General features: G+C 41.1%; 2 protein-coding genes across 4 annotated transcripts in view; one reads left to right on the forward strand and one right to left on the reverse strand.

Moving 5' to 3' along the window:
• The window catches only part of OLAH (oleoyl-ACP hydrolase), a 19,403-nt gene extending 12,609 nt beyond the window's left edge, over positions 1-6,794 (reverse strand). The window contains 2 exon segments of the mRNA XM_075081988.1: positions 5,980-6,129; positions 6,287-6,794. Coding sequence (XP_074938089.1) covers positions 5,980-6,129; positions 6,287-6,794 — 658 coding nt within the window.
• CROT (carnitine O-octanoyltransferase) overlaps positions 6,216-25,965 on the forward strand; it is a 22,324-nt gene continuing 2,574 nt past the window's right edge. The window contains exons 1-14 of one of the 3 annotated variants that reach the window (XM_075082757.1): positions 6,216-6,319; positions 7,014-7,135; positions 13,263-13,387; positions 14,290-14,471; positions 14,656-14,780; positions 17,341-17,449; positions 19,386-19,479; positions 19,574-19,699; positions 20,141-20,242; positions 20,867-20,950; positions 21,052-21,159; positions 21,430-21,560; positions 22,991-23,114; positions 25,241-25,319. In XM_075082757.1, coding sequence (XP_074938858.1) covers positions 7,021-7,135; positions 13,263-13,387; positions 14,290-14,471; positions 14,656-14,780; positions 17,341-17,449; positions 19,386-19,479; positions 19,574-19,699; positions 20,141-20,242; positions 20,867-20,950; positions 21,052-21,159; positions 21,430-21,560; positions 22,991-23,114; positions 25,241-25,319 — 1,504 coding nt within the window. In that variant the 5' untranslated portion in view covers positions 6,216-6,319; positions 7,014-7,020. Of the gene's footprint in view, positions 6,487-7,013; positions 7,136-13,262; positions 13,388-14,289; positions 14,472-14,655; positions 14,781-17,340; positions 17,450-19,385; positions 19,480-19,573; positions 19,700-20,140; positions 20,243-20,866; positions 20,951-21,051; positions 21,160-21,429; positions 21,561-22,990; positions 23,115-25,240; positions 25,320-25,965 lie in introns of all 3 variants that reach the window. The other 2 variants (XM_075082758.1, XM_075082759.1) reach the window with 2 other exon arrangements.

Below are 25,965 nucleotides of genomic sequence, written 5' to 3' on the forward strand. Positions count from 1 at the left end.
GGCAATCACAGTGGTTAGGATGCTTATGAAGTCCAAAGCTAGCAGAAGTAGTAAGGCAGCTATTGCTGCAATAGTGGTCACAAATCAAACCTCACTTTCTTGCAAAATCTGCGGGGAAGGCAAGTATGGGGAGCAAAGAAACTGTATGGTTCAGAGAGCAACCTAAGATAAAGCTGTAACTGAGATACAGATTTGTCACCAGCTTTGTTTGATCTTGCTGATGATGAAAGAGAAAATCCCGTCCTCCCCAGCTTCTCACAACATAAATTTCTACTCGTCTTTTTGTCAATACTAGCAGCTACATAGCTATGTAGTAAGAGCACATTGTTTATCAAGCTGAAAACTAATACTTATCTTGTAGGTTAGTTTTCACCTACATCTAGTCAGCTGATTCCATCAGTCTCACCAATCTCCTGTTGACACAGAAAGGGTCCTTTCACCACCTTTTTGCAAGCATTGACCCACTTAAACCAGCCGGAAAGTTACATGCTGAGATTACACATACAGCCCCAAGGTTTGTATGTAAAAGACACATCTGTGCTAATCTAATGGAGTAATTTGCCTTTAAGAATTATTTTACAACTCCCACTGAAACAAAAAACCTGCAGTCTGTCTTACTGCTTTGAAAGACACTTTCATATGATCTAATTTTCATTCAGAAAAAAAATAAATATAAGCCACACACAAGAAAGAATTATTGCATGAATAAATAATCTTCTCTGGCATACATTCATCTGAATCTGGATTTATTCGGGATCTAAGCATATCTCGTTAGGGAAATGTCTTTTTTTTTTTCTTTTTTACAAGTCAGCAGTTCGAAAAAGAAAAAGAAAAAGGTTATTTCTAAATTGTCTTTATCTTTCCACTATTTCCATCTATTTGCTTTATACCTAAGATTTGACTTAGAACCTATTACAATGAAGAAAGGATAAATAAGAATTCCTCTGCATAATCAAGATTTTCCTGGATTGTAGAGTTTTCAAGAGAAACAAGCTTTTATTACCTATACATTTTAAGTTAGATATGTGACCTGATGAATTAACAGCAGACAAGATCTGCTTGAGAGTGTTCACAGTCAAAAAGAACGTTTCTTTGTTGAACTATTGGCGAAGAAATGGCTCAGTGTGAAAAAATAAAACCCCTGAGTTTTGTTTTAAGCAACTGTTCCCTGAGGGAGTACATATTATTTTATTCTCTTCACATTTAGAATAATCTGGAAATAAAATTCCAGTTCTATAAAGAGCTGTATAAAAGATTAAAAGAGCAATCAGATAAATCACAAAATAATTTAGGTTGAAAGGGACTACTAGAGATCATATAGTCTGCCTTGTTGAGTTTTGAGTATCTCCAAGGACGGAGAGTCCACAACCCCCCTAGGTAACCTTGTTCAACCATGCTCACGGTGAGGCTGTTTTTCTTTCTATCTAATCCCTTGTTGCACCTTGTATCTGCAAGTCTTTTGGTTTTTTTTGCTGAGTATATCCAAGAATAGTCTGGCTTTGTCTGTCCTCTTCATACCCTTCCATTAGGTAGGTGAAGATGTTAATAAAAATTCTCATTTAGCACTCCCTTCTGAAGACAAAACCATCTCTCTCAGCCTCTCTTTATAAACCACCCATTCCAGTCACAATCACAGGGGCCCCTTACACACTCACTTCAGTATTTCAACATCCTTCTAGTACAGTAGAATCCAAAGTGGACACAGATGTGGTATACTAAAGAAATTTTGGGTTATTCTTAAATCACACTTTTGAGACATAGGCTTTCAGGGCATAAGGAGCTTTTACATTTGTTTTATTCATTTTCATGACATGACTTTATAGTAGGTGGACAAATATTCATTGAAAAGTACACCTGAAAACACAAGCAAGAACAAAACTGCTTTTGCACTGACCAGCCACTAGAACAAACGTAGAAACAGCCCCAACAGCCCCACCCTGCAGACAACATCAAGCCAAAGGTAAAGAAATACTGAGTGCTTGCAGCATGGGGCTGTTTTGATATTTCCCAAATTAAAATATGTTTTATAGTGCACAGTCTGGATATCTATGAAATGAATCTTTGCAAACTACAGGAGCATGGTATTTGCCAGTTGGGCAGTCCAGGAGCAGAAAGGCTTCTCAGGTATGTAGGCACTTGTAAATCTTACATACTAGATGCATCCCATTCACACATCCATGGGTTAACTGCTTGCCTGCAGATTCTGGAAGCCAGCAAAAAATAAACCCTATCCCCAGATGGCTGTCTACTTACTGAATTTAGATTCAAGTTAGTCCATCCACCAGCCCACCAATATGCACAGAAGCAGCCTAACCAGCCTGGGAGTCAAATGATCCACTTCACTGGTAGGTACGGAGTCTGCTATTAAAGCTGCTGGATTACATACAGCCCAGCAGGCATCTAAGACACCTGGCTGGGAATATGGAAGCCTTAACAAGTCAGGGCATTGACAACTTTATATCTGCAAACCTGTAATAACAGGGCTGGCAGGCTGTAGGACAGTCAGGCAATGCCATTCTCTGATTTTATCTACACAACAGAAATGCAGTTTGTCCAGCCTATGGATACCAGCATGTCTCAGTGTCCTAAACATTGTGATCCAGTTGGAATTTCATATTTCTGCAGCTGTATCAGTACCTTACACATTACTACGTCACACACATACTTGTTCACATTCATCATTCACATCATCATTAAGAAAAAAAAACAAAAGAAGAAAAAAAAAGCATTTACCAGGGTAGGTACTTAGGCTTTTTGAAAAACAATCGGGTCATAAAAAGAGGTGTCCAGTTAGAGAGAAAGCACATCTGTAACATGCATCATGATATTCATTACAGTTTTTTTAGGACTATGGACTCACGTCCCTAAAAGTTTTCCTACCCAGGACAGAGCACTGGTGTAATCTTGCATTTAGGAGACAGAAAAATTATAAACTACAGGAAAAAACCTGTAGGAAACCAAGTCTCATTAGCTCCTGAGTTCAGGAAACTACTGGTCTTTGCTTCTTAAAAAAATGAAGACTAAGGTAATATTTTGTCCTTTTACCTAGGCACTATAAAGTAATGGAGAAAAGTATGGAGTATACTCAACTTTTTTCACTGTTGGACATATTTTATCCAGCATGTATCACTCATGGCTACATTTTTAGCAGATTATACTCCAAATATGTTAATGTCATTGCTAATATCAAAAAGCTCCTGATTAAAAAATACATATATATGTCTTTACCAACTGAAATTCTGTTCTTCAGGAAGCTGTCTAGCCACCCTTTTACTTAGACTTGAAAAAAAATTAGGAAATTATAGAGAAAAATATTTGTGTGAGACTTGCAGCTGATGTGCTCTCAGCATCACCAATGTGAAATTACTGAAATAAATATTAAAGTCACACAACACGCATTCCCAGTTTTACTACCTGGACCTTCCAGGGTGCTAAAACTGCAAATATAAAGGCCATGTAGATGCTTCAAAGGTGAACATGGAAAGGAGCAACATAACCTCGCCTCCTTTACTACTGTTCCTGCTGTCAGCCTAGTTATGCTACGGCACAGCTGCATAACCTTGGCTCAGCTTTTTGAGGAAATTTTTACATTGAGAGAACAAGCTATGAGGAAGTCCATAGAGTAGAGCTGTGAAATATAAGAAAGGTAAAACTGGACATACAGGTAAAGACTGCTGAGATGGGGACAGGCAGCAGCTCAGGAGTCAAGAGGAAGGACATCAGCATGGAAAGATAATAACATCTCAAGGGAAAAAATGAGGTGGAAGATTGCAACATCAAGCACCTGTCACAGGGAGCAGTGACAGCTGACCCTTTTCCATCTGCCTAGCAAAGACTCTATAGGTGGTTAACATACTAAAACTAATTTAGTAGGTCATTATTCCTGGCTATCTTTTGCATGTGTTAACCACAAAGCAACTGGTTTACATACAACCACACATAGCAAAAGGTGACTGAACAAAGTGGCCCAGAGAAGGAGAGACAGTGAGATAGGTGATGGCAAGCCATTTTGGCAGCAAAGGCATGTAGCAACAGGGAAGCCACCAGAACGCGCCACTGCTGCAGATGGAAAGAGGAAAGAAGTCAAGGAACAAGGCCCTGTTCACATAAGCTGTGACTGATAATGCAATATAGCAATGCTGACATTTTACTCTGAGCATGGTAGGTTATGTCGCAGAAAATATTTTAAAACTGATGCCAAGGCCATGAAGACAGTGAAGAAAGGAGAATTGATCCCTATTATGCCACCTTCTGTCCTTAATCTTCCTGCTCTAAAAATGTGCAGATTTAGATAATAATCTTTCTTTTTATGAACAGCAGAAGAGTCGGATTAAGTAGCGATTCAACAGATGAACAATTTATTCGCTTTCACAGCACCTACGCTAGGTGTGCTCCTATGTAAGCACGATAGTGAAGAATGACAAAAAAACAAAACACCCACCCAAAACTTCCTACTTCCATCTCTACAGCCTGAACAGGCTATTAGAATGTCTTGGTATTATCAAAAATGTGTGGATGGAAAATTTTTGGCTAGGGCCCAACTTAGACAATGTCATAGCAATTCTTATAGCTATGACTAAAGACTTTAAAGCAACATTTAAAAAACTTGCCATTTGTGACTCTGAATATGAAATAGTAGTCTTGCTTATTTCCAGTTACCAATGCTTCAGTGGCAAGAATAATCAAGAGACTGTAGGACTGCAAATTTGATAGTGTTCTATATCACATGCTGACTTTGCTATACTCATTCAAAACTAGACTTACAGCTGTGAACTGAAACCTGAAGTAAACCTTAAATCCACTTAGAAATAGCAACTATTACTACATACCCCTTGTTAAACTGCCTTTTTTTTTTTTTTTAAGAATCCTATTACACCTTTGTTCCTTTGCACAGGCTACTAATTAGATTTTTAGATGAAGATGTGATTGCCCTTGATTTTAATCTCTGAGCTGCCTTTGCATCAGTGAGTAGGATCAAGCAAACATTTACTATTAAAAACCAATGTGTGATGGGAACCCTTAATGAAAGGGAGACCCACAGGGATCTGAAATCTACAGTTTCTACAAGAGAGAGCCATAGGAGGCTGCAGTCCTCATACGGCCTATAGTAGCAAAGACATCCGGAGACTCATAGGGATGGAAGCAAGTAACAGGGTCTGCAATCTGGTCAGAGTTACACGGGGTTTCTGTAGAGGTCCGGAGTCTCTGCCTGGAGGCAGTGATGGCGGGCATCAGGCTACATTCTCAGCCTGGCCCAGCCCTTCTGCCTCATGTAGAGACTCCTGCATGGTGCAGACAGCCTGACACACACCTACCTCTTCTGCCCTGATGGCTGTCACATCAGACTGCTGTTATTACCACTTCAAGACCTATCTGAGCTGCCAGCCTTTCATCAGGAACTCCTCAGTGCCTGGGAGCTCTTCAGAGCAACCAGGTCCCCCAGCAACAGTGGGAGAGGGGGAAATCTCAGGGCTGAGCGACAGTTCTCCACCACATATCACCCCCGTACACCCACAGGTGGCAGAGGCCCCTTCAGCATGCCAAAGGGCAGTGCTGGCAGGTGTCTCTGAAAGCAGAGACCTCTTCAACCGTGGCAGGTGGGACTAGGTAGGCCTCATGTGTCTTTCCCAGTACAAGTGGTACTTCACCATGCAGTGACGTGTTTTCTCCAGGACACGAGGACTACTCCAAACCCCACTCACTCCCACTGCTGGCGGTTTGTGCTTACCCCCACCCGGCGGAGCTGCAAGTCATGCCCCACAAGCCTCTCTCCCACACACAATTTTAACAGATGGCACAGAAAACCACTGGTCTGGCCACACAAACGTCCTTGCAGACTCGTGAGCTCTTCCCCACTCACATAGCAGTCAGACCACCAACCCCTGGGCCAGCAGCCTCCAGGGCCAGCGAGGACTCGCAGCTGGGCTCAGGCCGGCTGGGGATGCCGCCGAGGTGACTTTAGCTGGAGAGGACCCTTACCCCCGGAGGTGCCGAGGGAAGCCCTCAGGGCGGATCCGCATCCGCTTCCTCCCCTTGTCCTTTTATTCACAGCCTCTCTCCCAGGGCCTACGACCCGTCCGGGGGACTGCGGGTTCTCTTTCTGCTGCCGCCGCCCCGCAGGCACAAACACGCGCGTCCCGCCCCACGGCCACGGCCACCTCCCCACGGCCGCCCTGCCCCGCCCCGCCCCGCCCCGCCCCGCCCCGCCCCGCCGCGCCCGGCTTCCGGGCCCGCTTGCAAGTGGGGCAGAGGTGAAGGCAGGCTGCCAGGCAGTGAGCGAGCCGACGGAGGCGGCGGCGGTGGGCTCGTCCAGGCCAGTGTAAGCGGTGCACCGCGGGGTGAGCGGAGCCCTCTGCGTGCCCCTTCCTGCGGCCGGAGGGTGCGGACGGCTGAGCTCGACTCGACTGACCCCCCAGCCCCGTCCACCCGGGCCCCTCTGGAGCAGCTCCCCGGCGCCGGCCCGGAGCTGCCGCGAACACCGCTGTGGTGCGGCGGCGGTACCGGGGCCTGCTCGGCCCTGTCTCGCGGCGGGCCGCTGTTCCGCCCGCCGGGGAGCGCGGGGTGGGGGCGCGCGGCCGGGGGGCTCGGGCCGCCCCTGGTGGGGCCGCTCCTGGTGGGGCCGCTCCCCTTCGGCCTCGCGGCGGCTGTGGGGGCCGAGGGCCGGGCGGGGCGTGATTTCCCCCTTCCCCGGTTCTCCGGCGTTTGGTGGGTGTCCCCGGGCTGGCTGGTTGCTCCTCAGGAAAGAAAGCAACAGGCCTCGAGTTTGTTAATCGGGACGTATCCAGTGAAAGCATCAGTAGCCGCCTGGTCGTGGTTTTCACCTTGTGTGTGTGTGTGCCTCTTGCGGCTTCAGGCCAAGAAGTCGTCCTCGATCCTGGCTTTGTCGGGGGACACTTCCCCGATATGTGCCTTTTACCGTGTAAATGTTTTCTGGGGGGGAAACCAATACGGGGCGATCCGCCATCTGGGTCAGGCTTTGTTAACAGCGTTGTCTGTTCAATGTTGTGCTACAGGTCAGTCATGGAAAAGCAAGTGCTTGAATCCTCTGAGGAGCGAACGTTTCAGTACCAAGATTCTCTGCCTTCCCTGCCCGTACCTCCTCTTGATGAATCTTTAAGTAAATACCTTGATGCAGGTAATGAATTAATATTGTAATAGTAGCATGGTGTGTGCTGTTGTAACGAGGCTGATCTGAAGATGTTTGCAAAGTGATCTGTAGAGATGGCTTGTATCAACTGGTACAATTGGGATGAGGGACCCACACGCTTAGAGTGCAAAAGGACTTTTCAGATTCAAAACAGGAAACTAACTGCCCAGAGCAACCTCAGTAAAAGTTTCCATTTTATCCCTGTTTGCCTTTCTTCAGCATGTAAGGGAATTGGGCACGTGGGAAGGGTAACTTTTTGATTGGAGGTTTTTTCCCCTGAAGTTTTGTTTTTGTTTTCAGATATAGCAGCTGGTCTAATGAAAAAATACTCGATCTACAAACTTTATCTTGCATAATGACTACTTTGCTTGTTCATGACTGTGATTGCACAGGATCTTTGTTTAAAAAAAAAAGTTATTTCAAACTTTTTCATACTTAAATGTTCTTCTTTCTCACCAATACTATTAACTACAATAGTATTCTCCTACAGTAGTAGGAGAAGGCAGTGTTGGGCATTTTTGGATAATTTCTGCCCTGAAAAGTTTGCTCTCTAAATATCACATAAGAGAAAAGTTTTGAAAACAACATCAGTGCACATGTGTTTAGCTTTGTTTGTAAAGCATAGATGACTGGTTAGTTCTTTATTATCCTATCAGGCTTTCATATGTTTGGGATGACAAAGATACATTACCTAGTACCTTGAGATTACTTTCCTATGTTTCTGTAATAATTTTCAGAACTTGGAGACACTGAGCTTTTTTCTGGAACATCTGCTATGTGTCTTACCATATTAACTGTAATACAGGAATGCTAGCAGAGAAAGCCCTAGAGTTCTGTCCTTAGCAGAAACATATTACACCAAAATTTCCCTTTCCCAAAATAGAAATCCCTAAGTTCACTCTGAGTTCACTTTTATTCTGACTATAGTGGAAATGGCCCAGTAGATGGTAATAGGTTTTCTTTGTTGTTTCTTACATCATCACATTTGATGCGGAATGCTGAAATGGTGGTTTTAGAGGAAAAATGTGTGTGTATGCATGTTAAAAAATTTTCTTTTTGTTGTAATGCACATTGAATGTTGTGGTTTGTGCAAGTTGTGCTGCAGTGGTAGGGAACCTGCAAGAACAGAATTGGTCTCTAGAACTTAGTTTTGTAAACCTAGCTGTCTCTCCAAGTTAATAAATAACTCTGTCACGGAGTGATAAAATCTGACAGTGAATTTGTTTGCTCTTGTTTTCTGATTCTGATCTGTGTTTTCATAAATACCTTATCACATGTCCCTTTTTTTCCATGCTGAAGTTACTTCCTACTTACTGTTCCTTGTACAGAAGTCATTCTTTAACTTTGATCATTACTGTTGATCTCTAAAGGGCTCCCTGAAGATTGGAGGAAAGTTAGTCCAGTATTTTTTGTTCTGCCATAGTCTTCCCTTGTTAAAATCACTTAAAGCCAGAATGTACAGTGCACAATTCTAGTCACTAGCTTGGTGATTCTCATTGCTTAAGCTCTTTATTTAGTCTGTGAAGGTGAATGAAGGAAAGGAGGTGCTTCTGAATTGTTCTTCAGAACAATTGACCCTCCATAGGTGCTGTCAGTCATTCCTTGGAAACTCCTGTCTTTCGGTGGTTGGGTGAGGATCCCAGGCACTCAACATTAGTTAGTGTGCCTGTTGGTAAAGCACTTGTCTCTTTAAAACCAGTCAACTGGAAAAGCTGGATGGACTATGTCTCAGAAGGTGCCTTATTTAGGGCTTTGCAGTAGTTGCTTCTGCTTTGGATTCAAGATGACTAACCTTGTTTTGAAGATAGGCAAAGAAGGTTGCTGTAGCCATGTTATTTAGCCTTTCAGCTCACCCCAGAGGTTGAGACTCAGAAGCTTGGACTCAGCCTGAGAGTATGAAAACCCAAAGCTCCAGCTTTCCAGAGTGTTCCTGAACTATGGATCTTAAGATATCTTTCATGGGATAGTTCTTGTTCATGGATGGAGCTGATCTATGCAGAAAGGAAGACAGTATCTGTGAGCCTGGAAAAGGTGGCAAGAGAGAAGTTTCACTGAACTCTAGTGAGAAAGGGGATGAGTTCTTCTCCTTAGGAGCTGCTTCTACATCTGATCAAATAGTTTTTAAATGGAAAAGAGGCCCTGTCATCACAGAATCACATAGGTTGGGAAGGGTTCATCTAGACCAGATCCCTGCTCAGAGCTGGTCCAACTACAGCATGTTGCTCAGGCTTGCTCAGCTGGGTTTTGTATATCCGCAAAGATAGAGATTTCACAGCCTCTCTGGGCAACCTGTTCTGGTGTTTGATCACCCTCATGATTACAGGAGGGGGAGCAAAAAGCATACCAGCAACGACTAAAAAAACCCTCACATTTTCCTTCTCAGAAATTTCTTGTGTTCCCACTTGAGTCCATTTTCTCTTGTTCTGTTCTGGTACATCTCTGAGAGGAGCTGTGCTTTGCCTTTCCATTCACTTGTGAAAGAGTGCAGCAAGGTCTTCCCTTTGCATTCTCTTCTTAAGGTGGACAAACTCAGTCCTCAGCTTCGCCTCTTCATCATGTGCTCCAGTCCCCTAGCAATCTTGGTCACCCCTTGAATAAGGACCAGAACCCAGTAATTTTTCTTACTTTCTTTCTTGTGTGCATATTGCAATGTAATGACTATGTGACTTGAATAACAGGATAATCACTCTCTCGAACAATATTGTATAGTAGTAAGGTCACTGGGAAACCTGAGTGTTGGACTGCCTTCAGTCTGGGGAGGCTTTCAGCTCCAGGTTTCCTGGGTGAATGCTAGGGACTGCTAAATGATATAGGTGGCTGGCTCTGTATCTATTTCTTTTTTTTATTTGTGTTCACAAGTGATGGTGGTGCAATTCAAGCTGCATCCAGATATTGGTTATATCGACTTAAAAAAGGCTTTTTTTTTCTTTAAACTTCCTTGTAGACAAACTAATGAAACACGGACTAGGTAGTAGAGAGTTGGGTGGACTGAAAAATGTGTCAGCTGCTGGGCTCAAGGGTTTGTGATCAGCAGCACATATTCCAGATATAGGCCAGTCTCTGATGCTGTACCCCAGAGGTCCAGTATTGTTTAACATCTTCATTAATGACCTGGTTGATGGGACAGGGTGCACTCTGACTTTGCAAATGATATAAAGCTGGAAGGAGTGGCTGGTGCTCCAGATGGTTGTACTGTCATCAAAGGAAGCTTGACAGGCTGGAGGAACAGGCTGACAGGAGTCTCATGAAGTTTAACAAACAAAATGAAATGCCAAGTCATGCACCCAGGAAGGAATAACCCCCACACCTGCACAAGTTGGGGCTGCTTGGCTGGAAAGCTTGGCTGGAAAGCAGCTTTGCAGAAAAGCCCCTGGTGTCCTGGGGGGACATGAAGTTGAACGTGAGCCAGCAAAGTGCCCTTGCAGCAAGGCAGGTCAGCAGCCTTCATGGCTCCATTAGAAGGAGTGTTGTCAGCAGGTGGAGGGGTGATCCTTTCCCTCTGTTAAGCACTGGGAAGGCCACATCTGGAGCGCTGTGTCAATTTCTGGGCTCCCCAGGACAAGTAAGACATGGAGGTACTGAAGTGAGCCTAGTGAAGGGCCATGAGGCCAATTAAGGGCTTGGATTATCTGATGTATGAGAAGAGACAGAGAGCTGGGACTGTTCAGCCTGGGGAAGAAAAAGCTCTAAGGGGGATCTTTGCAAAGCATGTAAATGCTTGATGGGGAGGAGTAAAGAAGACTGAGCCAGGTATTGAAGTGGTGTCCAGTGACAGAACAAGAGGTGACGGGCACAAATTGAAATACAGGTAATTCCTTTGAAATGTAGGAAAACTCTCTTTATTGTCAGGGTGGTTAAGCACTGGAACAGGTTGCTGCCAGGAAGGTTGTAGTGTCTCCATCCTTGGAGATACTCAAACCCAACACAATCCTGAGCAGCCTGCTGTAGCTGATGCTGCTGAGTTGAGGAGTTGGAGTAGACAATCTCTAGATCTATGAAGAAAAAAGTAGTGGTTGCAGGCAAGCAGTCATAACTGCAGCAAGACACAGTTGTGAGGAAGTAAGATTTTAATTCTAGAGAAATAGGTGTTTAAGACCTTGTCCAGCTGAAACTCCATTGTTACTCCTAAAAGCTAGATGAGAGATGACACAGATACATGATTACTAAAAATTAATCAAGTATCTTTCCTTGTTTAACAGCTGTTAAGTAGATCACAGGGTTAGTACTGTGACAAGAAATTAACAGTCATGTCCAACAACCTCAAAAATGAATCAGACCTCATTGCATAGGCACTGAATCAGCAGAAACTTCCTCCACTCCCCATCCATTCTCTTTGCCATTGACTTCACAATCTAAGGGTAAAGGTAGCAGAAAATACATTATACACAAGGTGAATATGAGAAGAAAATAAGATGTGCCTACATGGAAACTGACGTCAGCAGTGCCTGTTACTGACCAAAGATACTATGGTAAAAAGGCCTTAAGGAGCATTTTAGGTTAAAATAGTGACTAGTTTTGCAAATGTTTACAGAGAAATTTGGCCTGTATGGCACATGATCTGATAGAAATCCAGAAGTATTTTAAAATATAAAAATTGGGTAGTAGTAACTGCCATCAGTGTCATTCAAAGGTAGGTGTAACGTGGGGGCAGTGAATGAGAATTGATGGGCAAAGTGCTTGTAGACCAGGAATGGACTTTTGAAAATAAAAGCAGGTAGCTTATGGTTGGTGCAGTAGCATGGCAGACATGTATGGCTCAACTTCTTAAAAGAAAGTTCCTGTAAATTATTTGGTGAGTTCTGTGGCAGCCGGTGGAGTTGTAGAACTCCATTGCATTTCCAGCTACGGTTTTAAATATATTGGATTTAGTAATCTCTTAGGTATTTCAGGTTTTCAGCAATTGTTTTCATTTACTAACATCTGTATTTACTTAAAAGCATGTATTTAAGTTTTATTAGAACACCCTGTGATTTATTTACAGATTTTTAAAAGGTATTTTCCTTTCAAATATTTGTTTTAGAAAAATAAATTCTGAATATTTTATCATAGAATCTTTAAGGTTGGAAAAGACCCTTAAGATCGAGTCCAACCGCTAACCTATCACTGCCAGTCCACCACCATATCCTCAAGCACCACATCTTCGCTTCTTTTAAATACCTCCAGGGATGGAGACTCAACCACCTCCCTGGGCAGCCTGTTACAATGCCTGACAACCCTTTCGGTGAAGAAGTTTTTCCTAATATCCAACCTAAACTTCCCCTGGTGCAGCTTGAGGCCATTTCCTCTCATCCTATCGCTTGTTACTAGGGGGAAGAGACTGACACCCACCTCACTACAGCCTTCTTTCAGGTAGTTGTAGAGAGCAATAAGGTCTCCCCTCAGCCTCCTCTTCTCCAGGCTAAACAACCCCAATTCCCTCAGCTGCTCCTCATAAGACTTGTTCTCCAGACCCTTCACCAACTTCGTTGCCCTTTTTTGGACACACTCCAGCACCTCAATGTCCCTCTTGTAGTGAGGGGCCCAAAACTGAACCACAGTACTTGAGGTGCGGCCTCACCAGTGCTGAGTACAGGGGCACGGTCACCTCCCTGCTCCTGCTGGCCACACTGTTCCTGATTCAAGCCACGATGCCATTGGTCTTCTTGGCCACCTGAGCACACTGCTGGCTCATGTTCAGCCGTCTGTCGATCAGCATCCCCAGGTCCTTTTCCTCCAGGCATCTCTCCAGCCACTCCTCCCCAAGCCTGTAACGTTGCATGGGGTTGTTGTGACCCAAGTGCAGGTCCCGGCACTTGGCCTTGTTGAATCTCATACCGTTGGCTCCGGCCCAACGATCCAGCCTGTCCAGGTCCCTCTGTAGGGCCTTCCTGCCCTCCAGCAGATCAACACTTCCACCCAGCTTGGTGTCATCAGCAAACTTACTGAGGGTGCACTCGATCCCCTCATCCAGATCATCAATGAAGATATTGAATAGGACTGGCCCCAACACTGAGCCCTGGGGAACACCACTCTCTTTTCACTCTTTTCATCCACTCTCTTGCCTGCTGGTATCTGAATCTTAGAATAAATCTCAGTATGCAGTTGTCTTTAAAATAAAAACATTTCCTTTTTCCAGTGAAGCCATTTCTAAGTAAAGAAGAATATCAGAGAACTGAGGATATAGTTAAAAAATTTGAAAATGGGATTGGGAGAGAATTGCATCAGAAATTACTGGAAAGAGCAAAAACAAGAAGGAATTGGGTATGTATTTAGATATCTAAGAAATCATAATTCAACATACAGAGAGTTGGTTGTTCAGGATTTAATTTAGAGAGCTATTTAACTCTTTTTTTTTTTTTAAATCTTAGTATCTTCCTTATATCTGCGACTTGTCCTGTGGATATGAAAACATTTACTTGTATATGTGTGATTTGTTGTTTTCAAAGTTGGGTGGCTAAGAGAGTTTACTAACTGAAATGTTAAATTAACTACCAGCTTTTGAATGCTTTGTCTGTAAGTCTGTTCTTCTATCACCTCCACCCTGTCCCCCTCCAAAAAAAAAAAAAAAGGAATAGATGTTTCAAAGTTGCTTTTCCACAGAAAAAGGGATATAAGGGGGGTCATTACCAAGTGTCATTCTTGAGAACTTTGTAAATCTTAAACATGACACACTCTGGAGTGGGGATTTTCAGATGATGATAGAAAAAATACATTATAGAATTATAGAATGCTTTGGGTTGGAAGGGACCTATAGAGGTCATCTATTATGAACTGTCTGTGCCAGATCCTCTCTCACACAAATCTCCTTTCCTTCCATTCTTCATGGAGTAATCTGTCTGATGATGTTAGCAGCAGCCACAGCTAACATCTGCAGGAGTTTAAGATGATGAATATCAGGGGATATTCATCATAATTTACAGTTTAACAGTCTTAAGCAGTATTGAATTTTATTTCAAGCTCGAAAATAGAAGAGCCAGATGTGTCCTTATCCTCAGCAGTTAGTTTTGAACCCCTGTCCTGCCTTCTGTTATATAGGAACTACTATCTAAAATACTTTTTTTAAAAAAGGGGGAATAAAAAAGCAAGCAGTTGAACAATCAGGTAATTATTAAAGAATTAATACCTAAAACTTAATTCTGACATTTAATATTTTTCATTTTCAGCTGGAGGACTGGTGGCTGAATGTGGCTTATCTTGATCTTCGCATATCAACGCAAATACACTCTAATATGGGAGGCCCGTGCCCGTTTATTGAACACTGCTGGCCACCCAAAGAGGGCACTCAGATAGAAAGAGCTTGTGTAAATATATGGCACATCCTGAAATACTGGGATCTATTGCGAACGTAAGACTTCAAGAAAAAAATAATTTAGTCTTAATATTAATGATCTATGTTTACTTTAGTTTCAAAAATATGTTTATGTTCATTGGTGTGCATTCTTCGCAGTAAAAGATGGGTTTGTCTTAACTTGATTACTTGCATAATTATCATCTCTCTTGTTTAACTTTGGTGTATTTGTTTCCTACAGAGAGAAGGTGGCTGTACAGAGATCTGGGACTGCTGTTCTGGACATGAACCAACTACGAATGCTTTTCTGCACTTGCAGAATTCCTGGAGTTACCAGAGACTCAATCGTCAATTATTTTAAAACTGGTAAACAAATGCAAATTGCGGACTAACACAAGCAAATGATTTTGTGTTAATGGGCTAATGGAGTGGTCATTTTAACGACAAAATATTTGCCTCCTCAAGCACTAAATCAGATACTGGTTGTTGAGTGCTTTTATGAGGAAGTAAAGAAGATATCTAATCTACAAATGCTCTTTTCAGTTCCAATATTTAGTCCTTTAATGTAATATTAAGAGAAAGCTCTGCTTCAAATTTTATGTTATCAGCCTGATGCCTATAAGAAGTGTGCCAGCATTAAGAATTGAAAAAAGACAAATTCCGTATGTTATAAATGTAGGTGGATTACATGTATTATATGGACAGAATTGCAGCATCATTACTAATTGCATCTTCTCAAGTGCCCCCCATACGTTCTGTTGGGATAATTCTTATTTTCTATCATTGTGCTGTTTCTTGGCTTCGTCAGCCAAGCCGCTTCTATTTTCAGTCTTGAAAGCACTCCACAGTGCTTCTTGGAGCCATTCTCTTAAACTCCTAACAGTTTTCTGGTGTGCAGGGTCAAGAGCTAGGATAAAAGTGTAATGTTCTTATTCATCCTCCACTATCAAATACTGTAGTATTAGTAACCAACTAACTGAAATCATAACACCCCTACCACACACACTGATGCATCCAGAGCAGTTCAGCAGTGTCCCTCTAGATAGTCATGGGAGATGTGAATTCCTGTAATGCTCAGGAATTCAAGAAGGAGGTTTTGCCTTGCTTGGTGGAAAATACATAAGGAAGTAACCATACCACAGGATATGATGAAAAAATGCAAAGTTGAAGGCAAGTTTCAAGGGTTTTATCTTAACATTACAATTGAAGAGTCAGTTTAAATACCAAAACACAGAAGAAACATTCAAATGGTGTAAACTCAATGTTCTGTTTTGATTACACTTAATAATCAAAGCTATTATCCTGTGGAGATGCAATTCATGTCATTGATGTCCCTTTTATGCCTTAAAATGTTGTAAGAACTTTATTAAACAGTCTTGCTTATATGATTTTTCATGTCATACATGGCAGGTGATATCCATTCCCATGTAGATTGCCTGCCTCCAGATGAAATGTTCAGTCTAGTTAGTTTTTTTGGTTCTGTGTGGTTCGTGGAGAAATATGAATACCTCCAGAGAAGGATTTGGGCCATCAAGATATGCAGGTATCTAAGATAGGCAGAAGGAATTCCAGCTGAGAGGGATCTGGTTTTCTCCTTTGGCTATAGAAGGAACTGACATGGTCTGAACAGTCTTCAAGTGTTCAGATTGCAGAGTAGGGGACCTAAAATTGACAGATAATGTCAGCTTGGAGTCAAAGACCACACTAAAAGCCAAGAAAGCCTGATCAGTGGAACCTGGAGAGCTATTTGATTCAGCCTGCAGCAGACACCTTAATAAGAACAGGTGAAGAGCTCATTAGATGCCATTAAGTGTATTGGGTAGATCTCTGCTAACTGTAGTGAGATCTCAGACACTTAATTCTAGGTATGTAAACTTCCAAACTTAAGCCTACCGCTTGCTTTAGATGGCTAAGGTTAGGAGGATGCTACCTAAAGTAACTGAATTTGATGTCATCCTTTCTGATTTTTGTTATGTTAGAAATTAATTTCATGATCTATGAAGGCGAGGTTTACATGAAATGACAAATTCCCCTTGCTAGAATGTCTTTAGTCAGGTATGTATTGAATTGCGTTAACTGATTTAGAAAGTAGGACCATAAAGATATATGTAAAAACCTTACAGTTAAGAGTAAGACTTCTGTGGATGCCTATTCAGTTAAATACTTGTAGATTAAGTACCACACATTTCTTCTTTTTCCAGCGGTGGAGTACTAGACTGGAAGAGGTGTAGCACAGTAGCTCAGTTTGAGAAAAATATAGCCATGTTTCTTGGGGGTTTAATGTCTGCTTTTTGCCAGAATCTTTTCCAATTTTATTTAGTCTTATTTCCAGGTAGACAGATTTAATATGGCAATGCTATGCAAGTGTACCTGGCCTTGTGTGGGCCAGTACTATCTGTTTCTGTATAGTGGCCAAATTGGTGTGTCAGTGCTCCCTTTTTACAGGTTTGCCAATCACAGATCAGGTCTGATTGACATGGTAGTGCATCTCCAATCTTGAGCTGTATAACTGAAACTGGTCGCATAAACACTCATAACTTAAGGACTCAATCATCCGCAAAGTGCTAGATCAACTTTCAGCAAGCAACACTCATTTCGGCAGAGGGTGCTCCTGCCTGCAAGATAAACAAATAACATTTCCTGCTAGGTAGTGACAATGACTTGAAGTAGTTAACAGTGAAAGTTATGTACTTCTTTATATTTTCTGTGACAGTTTTAAAAGTCTTCAGATTTGCAATAAGATCACGCAATTGGACTTCAGCGGTTATTCTTTTTGCTTCTTTTCTGTTTTTACCTGTATATAGTCTGCCTTATTTTGAACAAAAAAATGCGTCTGTAGGACTTGCTGAGTGTTTTTCCTGTGTCTGTCGCTTGCTTTATCCCCACGGTTGGATTGTCATGTTTGGGGTTTTTTGTTTCATTTCAGAGACTGAAGGTGAATGTCCGTCTCACTTAATAGTCCTGTGTCGAGGTCGTGTGTTTGCATTTGATGCTATACATGAAGGCAATATGATGACTCCTCCAGAGATTTTCAGGTTTTCAAACTACCTTGTTTCAAATGAGCTGTACTATTTAAGATGCACGCCAAAGAGAGTCTGTCTTTTTTGATCCCCTTCACCCTAAAGGATTAGGTGTGAGAGAGGCTACAGCTTCTCCTCTAGCTGCATGTTCACATTTGAGTAAATTCTTGTTTAGTGGATGGCATCTTCTTGCCATGAAGCATGATGATCATGTAATGTTGCAGTACACCCATAGAACACCACACGAAAGGGCTGAATGTTTCAGTAGGAAACATCATTTATGTCTGAAGTTTCTTGACATGTAATTATTAGGATTATAAGTAGCATTGTTCCTTTCAGGTCTGATCCACATTCATAATTGTCTCATTGCTACTTAATCATTATCAAAGATGAAGCACAACTGTCATGTTGATTCAAATCTAATACACTTTAATCAATTTTCTCAAGAATAGAGGGGCTGGAATTCCTGTTGGTAAGTGCAGCAGAGTCCAAAATTGCCATATACACTGATTGACTTTCTGCTAGCTACTCAGCAATACAGCAGCATTTCACCTGCATTTCTTGTCTTTGCACCAGACCTGTGACAACCAGCTGCGTTTGTGGCTCTTTCCATATTCCTCAGCTGCTGCAAAGGAACAGAGAAACAGAATTTTGTTCTTTAGTAGTAAATTTCAGTACTAGTGCAACTAGCACTGTTTAAAGCTTTTCTGTGCTGTACCTCCTATCTCCCAGTAGCATGCAGAGGTGTTGGCTTTTTAACTTGGCAATAGAGTTGTGGCAACAAGGTTTTCTAAACTGTGTTGGTCGAACTCTGATTTCACATACAGAGGTAGTTTCAGCATAAGTCTCTTGTGATCAGTTTGGAATCTATATTTATCTACTTACTAAAGAGGGGTTGTGCATTTCATCTAGGAGTAACTACTGCATTTGTCACAGTGCTGTTTATAGAGCACAACAGAAGACTTTTGTAATTAAAATTGGCAATAGGTGGATGGCCAAATTCCTTACGCAAGACAAACTAGTTAGGGAAGCTTAAAAATCAGTTTTAAAAAAATCTGGTACCTTTAATAGTTAAGACATTTCAACATATGTATTTCTAATTTCTGTAGTTGTACCTGTTAGATCGAGCAAGTAACGAAATGAACACCTGAAATACAGACAAAAAGCCCTAAAGCTTTCTCTTGTCTATAAGAAGGGCAGGCTGGTTTTGGTTTGGTGGTTGGTTGTTTTTTTAATAACTTCATCATGGGTGTCGTATACTTCTGGCAACCGTGTAACTAATGATCAGTAATGAAATTTAATGGGCAAGAGTGCCAGAACAAAGAACAAGCTGGATTAAATGCTTGTAATTTAAGGAGTTTCTTTAACACCTAGAACAGCATGTGAAAAAAATGAACTTGCAAACTAAAAATTAGCTCTCTGTTAACACATCAAAGGGAGGATACAAGGAAAAGGTAGGAAGAAAAATATTCTTGTGTAGTTCAGTCTCTGCATTTAGGATGTACTGTAGGTACTGTTCTGGTTTAATTTTCAGGGTTTATCTTGAATGGAAGTTTTGCCCTTGTATCTGATTAGTTGCTATAACACTGCAAAGCTGCAGTACTACAGACATCTGTGCTTGAGACGGTTTGATCAGTACTGCTGAAGTCTTAAATCTAGTTTTAAGTGCGTAATAAGACTTTAGGATCATGGTTTTTTACATGTAAGTTTGTACTGGGCTGGTAGCTGCAATTTAAAGTAAGCATTAGTGCCTGAGAACAGAGCAGGTCATCAGCTGGCCTTGGAGTTTGAAGGAGCTGATTCATGCTTCCTGAAAATTCACATTATCTTGTGAACGTGGAACCAAAATTCCAGCTTGGCAAAGGAGAGAGAGTTTAAAAGGGTGACTTTTCTTTCTTAACTTTTTTACAAGTTCTTTTTGTTAACTTAAGTTTTTGAAATCTTCTTAAAGGCAGCTTACTTACATACAGAAAAGATGCCATAGTGAACCAGATGGGCCAGGACTGGCAGCCTTAACAAGCAGCGAAAGGACAAAATGGGCAGAGGTGGGAATACTTCCAACAGTTGATTCCTGAGAAAAGCATTGTGATCACTGGAAATACGTCATTTCACTTAGCTTTGTCTTTCTATGCTTTCCAGTTACGTGAATATTTGATTGATCTTGATCCAAAGAACTTAACTTTCCTGGAGAAAATTCAGAGAAGTTTGTTTGTGGTCTGCCTCGATGATTCTAGTCCCCATGCGACTCCTGAGGACTACAGCGAGGTAGCGAAGGATTTTTGATAACTTGCATCTGGTGGGCTTTATATATAAATTTCCTCTGCATATATGTAGGAGTATCTTGCTTTTTCAGAACAGAGAAGAAGAAGCAGCAGATAAATATGCAGATAATGCTTCTGATTGATCCATAAGAATACTTAAATAGTTTGAGTTGTTAGTACATTGGAAGTGGGAATGGCTGAAATCTACCTTCATAATCTTTTAGCTCTCTATCCTTCAGGGTCCTCAAAAATATACTAATCAACTTGTTATCACTCTTTAATTTACAAACTTAGGCTTATAATAATGATCCATCTTCAACCAGATGAAATTGTCTTATCTCTCGGGGAGGTCTCACCATCTTAATGTGGGCTTGATTTAGGCTGATAGAGGTTGGCAGTGTACTCAGTGTCTTCCAAAACCCACACTGTGTAACTGTTGCTTCAGATTGCAAGGCTGGGGCTAACAGGTGATCCAACTGTACGCTGGGGAGACAAATCCTACAGTCAGATATTCTTTTCCAATGGAACCTCTTGCGCATTCTGTGATGTAAGTTGAAAATTTTTTTCCTCCCTTAAACCTTTCAAGTATTTATGTACTAAGTTTTGCCTTTCAGAGTATTATTTTAAATGTTTCATAAGTTCCTCTTTAGTGTAGCCTTGTTTATCTGGCACCTTGTTTGGCAAGTTTCCAAAAGTAGTCTGCTTTCACAGTATGTGATATTACACCATACTTGAATTAAGGACATGAGATCTGAAATCATAATCTTATTTCTAGGAGTATTTAATGGGGAAGTTCCAAAGACAAAACAATAAGTTGCACAAGAAGACTTAAAATTAACTCATCGTATTAGGTAGCTATTCAAACAGCTGTGTTTTTTAAACTCAGATTTTTTAAAACTTGTTATTGAATGGCCAGAAGGGCCTACATCTTGCCTGAAGTCTGCTTTTCCACAGCAGTGGTATGTTGTGCCTCCCTATCTGGCTGCAGAGCAGTCAAAACAGTGGGTGGACTTACAGTAGTTCTATATGTATTGTAGAACTAGAAAAACAAGTCCAACACTGTGCAGTAAAGCTGTTGGTCTGCAGGAAAAAGAGTGGGGTAAGGAAAAAAGCAATTTGATCCTCTTGCAGTCATGCAAATAATGTGATATCTTGTCTTATATGGTTCTAGCATTCTCCTTTTGATGCCATCGCTTTACTTTCCATGTCACTTTGTGTCGAAAAGAACATTATTGAAAATGAGGGAAAATGGAAGGTATCTATCCTTTATACTTTCAAATGTTATTAGTTAATGTGTCTTTTCTTATGGATAACGTTTTTGTTTTTTTCTCTTTCTTTCTGTCCGCATCCTCCTAGGGATCAGATAAAGTGAGGGATATTCCATGGCCAGAGGAACTTGTATTCACAGTGGATCAAAAAATTATAGATGAAATTGGACGCACTAAAGAATTCTATTACAAAAAGGTGGCATTTCTTGCTGCTTCTGTTAATTGTCACATTTGTTTGTTTGGGTTTTTTTAACTTCTATTTGCATGTCTTTAGCTGGCCTTTCTCCATGCTGGAGAACAGGGGTGGATATGTTATTGATGAACTGATATATCAGGGGACTTAACACTGTGGCTTAGTTTGCTACATTGTTGGTTTATGTTGAATGAGTTGTTTTTGAAGTGAGCCAAGCTGTGGTATTTGCAGTTTCTTGACTTCTATGTTTTTTTTCCTTCTGTGGTTTGACAGGTATCTGACTTACAGGTAGTGAGTTACGCCTTCACATCCTTTGGCAAAACATTGATGAGACAGAAGAAACTTCATCCTGATACATTTGTGCAGCTTGCCCTTCAGCTAGCTTATTACAAATGCCATGGACGGTAAGAAAATCTCATTACCCAGATTAGGAGTAAAAAACTAGTTTCTTGAGTAAAGGGGTGGATCTGGAGATATAATGCAGTGGCCTTGTAGTGCCAGTGTGTGATTTGCTATAGTGGTATAAGAATGAAGAAGTAAGTTTGTTGTGGTTGGTTTTTTTTGTTTAAACTGATCTGTTGCATAGAGCCTTATTTTGCACCATTGAACTCCATGTGGCTTGTCCTCTTGGCTTTGGAAGAATTGTGTCCTTGTGCCCATAGGGATCATTCGTGTACATATTGAGGAATGGAGGGCAGAAGACAACCCATAAAAGTGTGGATTTGGGCTGTACAAAGTAAATACCTGGGCAAACGCCAAATGCACAATGGGTCAGGATTCTTTAATGTCAAATAGTTGCTCAGATGGAGAAGAAAGCTTTATCTGTAGCATGTAACAGCCACCAGTAAAATGGTTAGTCTTCAAAGCCTGTAAAAAGCCTCACAAACCTCAGTGTCTCACTTTCTGTAGCAACATTAGATGTGAATGTTTGGGCAAAATAATAGAGATACAGGTAGTGACCCTCCAAATTCCTGACTCTACATTTTTGGGTGTCTCATTTTATTTTGTGTTATTGGTAAAAGGCAGCATTCTTCCTAGTACTGGTGTTCCCCAATTTCCCTTTGCTAACTAGCCCTTATTATGGCTTGCATAAGTCATTACTGACCTGGCAAGTATTGCTTGCTTCAGAAAAAGGAGGGTTTTGCCATATGAGTATGATGCTTAGTCACTGGAGATGGCTGTCTCATCATAAGAAAGGTTGGTAGATCTCAGTTCGCTGAACATGGGAGTAATTTGTCTGACTAAAATAGCCTGTTAAGTCTGTTCTAAATGCACAAGTGTGTTTCATGTAAGTTGTTTATTAAATGGTGGACTGTCATAGGGCTGGGGATGCTCCAGGTAAAAGCTGGATGGGTGTCAGTATGCAACAGAGAAGAATTTGAGCCTTTTCCTTATAAAAACATTGGGACATACTGCTTATTTCAACCATGTCTCTTATTTTTTGAGGTTTTGAATGGTGTAGATGGTTTCTTTAATGGAACTATATGGTGAAACTGAAGCTTGCATTATTTCGGCTTATTTATACTAGAGGCTGGTAGATCTGTAGTCTGCAGAAAATAGCCATGACAACCCAGTCTTTTCAAGGTACAGTTATAGTACTGGCCCTTTTTCAATCATATGTCTCATAAAAGCTTGTAGAGTTCCTTTGGGGCTCTCTTAAGACACAAAATCTGAAGAAAATTAGTAGCTTACTCTGATACTTGTAACTAACTGTTATGTGTGATGGAGCCCTGCTGTATCTTTGCAAGATACTTGGCAGGACTTTTTTATTCCTCAAGAGAGCGTGTAGTTGTTCTAAGTTAATGAGATAGTCTTCCCTAATTTTTCTTCTTAGCCCGGGCTGCTGTTACGAAACTGCCATGACCAGGCGTTTCTATCATGGCCGCACAGAGACCATAAGATCGTGTACTATGGAAGCAGTGGAGTGGTGCAAGTCCATGCTGGATCCTTCTGAGAGTGTAAATATTGAAATCTTAATTTAATCATAATGTATTTAGAAGGCCTGTCATTTGAACTGTTTAAAACTCTTTTTTCTATTGTCTCATTAATGGGAATTGTCCTGTCTCCAGTGAGACAAATTTCAAATGTTGGGTTGCTTGAAGGCTGGCTCTGGTCATTGTGACTGAGGTGGGCTTTCATGTGTGGGCTTGTTTGATTTTCTATCCTATTTACCTTTTAGTTTCAAGAATGGAAGTGCTTTGAGTTACATTCACACTGATCTTTAAAAAGTAACTGGGCTGGAACCAATGTATTCTGCTGTGGAGTGGTTCTGTTGTGTTAATTTTTAAGTGAAATCAAGAAATGTTAACCTGATATCAGAGTTTGAGAGCAAGACTGAAATATGTTTGTCCTAGTGGCAACAGGGATGTATTCCAGAGTTTGTCTCTGAATAACTGAACTGGTGACCTTTTCTTTTCCCGGTGACTACCCTCTGGTGCTTGCCTGGCAGAGCATTTCATGCCTTTCTTGCCAAGTGAGAGCTGTATTAAAGCTCTTTCTGTTGTCCTCACTCCATATTTCTCAGAGCCTGAGAAATGAAGCAAGGAGATTCTTGAGACAGAGGGCTATGTATCTTTAGGAAGTTTAAAGGTACTATGTTATTTAATGCATCTGAGAAACATGCAGGAATTTTTCTGTCAGAAAATGTGTGATTGATAATTGTAGTCTTCAAGAGCATATTTTCCTGGTCTTACTGGCTTCTTTTAGCATGGGCTGCAGCTTTAAAACTCCACTTTCTGGCCATTATTCAAATCTGCTTTCCTATTCCTGTTATTTCCCTGCTCTTCAGTTATCTTCTAACCAATTAGCAGGCTCCTATGGGTAATACATGTAGAGGTTTGTTACTTCCAACACTAACTGTAGCCTTTTTCTTTTTGCTCTTTGTAATTTTAAATAGCATCTCCAAATATCTTCCTATTGCTATTTTCTCATGATGAACGCTTGGGGCTTAAAAATGCATTGAATCTGTTCAATAGTATTGAAATTAAGATGCTTAAAAGTCTATTTTTAAGGTACTAGAAGGTACTTAAAGTTAGGTACTTCAGAAAAAATCCTTTTGTCTCAACTTCTCTTTTGTCCCTTGCGAGCTTGTTGGCTTGATTTTTAGCCAGGTTGAATGGCTACTGTGCTTCTTTCACATTCTCTGCTGCAGCCTCTCATGTAATGATTAAAAGGACAAAGGGTGCTTCTTAAGTAGTTAAAGAACTAGTAAGATCTAAGATCTTAGAAGCCAAGATCTTGGGTGTCTGGAGATGTTTCTCTAGCCTTCCTTTACCAAAACATGTATTTGTATTCTGTTCTGTTGGGTGTTAATTCCTAAGTTTCAACATAAAATTGAAAAAACATAACTTTGGGCAGAACTACTGTCACAGAAGTAATGTTTCAGTTGGCAGAGACAATTTGGGAGAGCTGTTGGCATCTGTGTATGTTTTAAGTAGGGTCGTCTTCGTTTTGTTTTCTGCCTTTGCTTCACAGATTATTTTATCTGTTTTTTGTTTGGTTTGTGGGGGTTTTGGTGGTGGTGATGTTTTTGTTCTTGGGTGTTTTTTGTTTTTTGGGGGTTGTTTTTGTTTGGTTTGCATGAAAAATGATAGAATAGAATATTTCAGCTAGAAGGGACCTACAATGATCATCTAGTCCAACTACCTGACCAGTTCAGGGCATGGTGGTTCCGTAAATGCAACTGCACCTGCTAAAAGCCAGTGTGTTTCTAAATTGTAGGAAGATTTTTTGTTTGATTACTCTTTTTCACAGTGGCTAGTTTCAGCTTGTTTGGGAAAGAACATGAGGTTTAGAATATTGGTCAGTGCAAAAGTGATCCAAGTAACAGAACAGAGATACAGGAAACAGATGAGAAAGTTCTTCGGAAAAAGGAATTTGGATTTGCGAGGAAGAGGGTTTGAGAGAGGTTCTAATGTACCTTTCAAGTACCTCCATTTTCTTCTACCTAAAATTGCTAGAAACTGTGAAAGGGAAAAACTTACTGATCTGTGATTCCTGATGTGTTATTCATCTGGATTATTTTTTATTTTTCTTTTCATTTTTCTTTTTGTTTTTTTAATCCTGTCTCCCCTGCTTTACACAGACTTATCGACGACTACAGCTGATGCATAAGGCATTTGCAAAGCACAATAAAATGAGGAAAGAATGTGAGAATGGAAAAGGTACTCAGGGGTCAAAAGGGGTTTTTTTCTTTGTTTTTTCTTGTGGGTGAAAAGGAAATACTGCTGTATACTAATACATTTTCTCTGTCTCCTTGTTTTCAATCTAAGTAAAGGCTATCCCTTAACATTTTATACTTCAATTTCAGGGAAAGGAACTAAAACCTAGTCCTTGCACCCTTCCTTGTGCCAACAAAGACACGTTCACTCTGAATTCTAATTCACTTTTTCTGCCCAGCTAAACATTATTTCGGAGTACCATCTGATCAACTATGTGCTTGGCTGGAAAGTGGGAAATGTCGTGTCTTAAGGCAGAAGAGAGATTTGGGTGAAATTCTAGCCCACCTGTGTTAGTGTGGCAAGCTATTCTATGAATGAGAAAGAGTAGCTGGGAAATAATCACCTGGTGAACCTTCATACTCTCTCCATCCTACTTGGTGAGTTGTCTAGGCAGTTGAGGCCCTGAAAGCCTCTTCACACTGTCTGCATAATTGCCGATGGGCCAGCTTCACTGTGTGGAGCTCCTCCTCCTTGGCTGAAACAGAAGCTTTCTTGGGTTTCGTCTTTTACAGGAACTGTGCTGGATTTATATTACTTATTTCGTTTGCATATGGGCTCAGTGTTGCAAGCTGAAAGTGACAAAGGCCCC

Source organism: Phalacrocorax aristotelis, chromosome 2 (genome assembly GCF_949628215.1).
Source record: "Phalacrocorax aristotelis chromosome 2, bGulAri2.1, whole genome shotgun sequence".
In the NCBI taxonomy this organism is placed as follows: domain Eukaryota; kingdom Metazoa; phylum Chordata; class Aves; order Suliformes; family Phalacrocoracidae; genus Phalacrocorax; species Phalacrocorax aristotelis.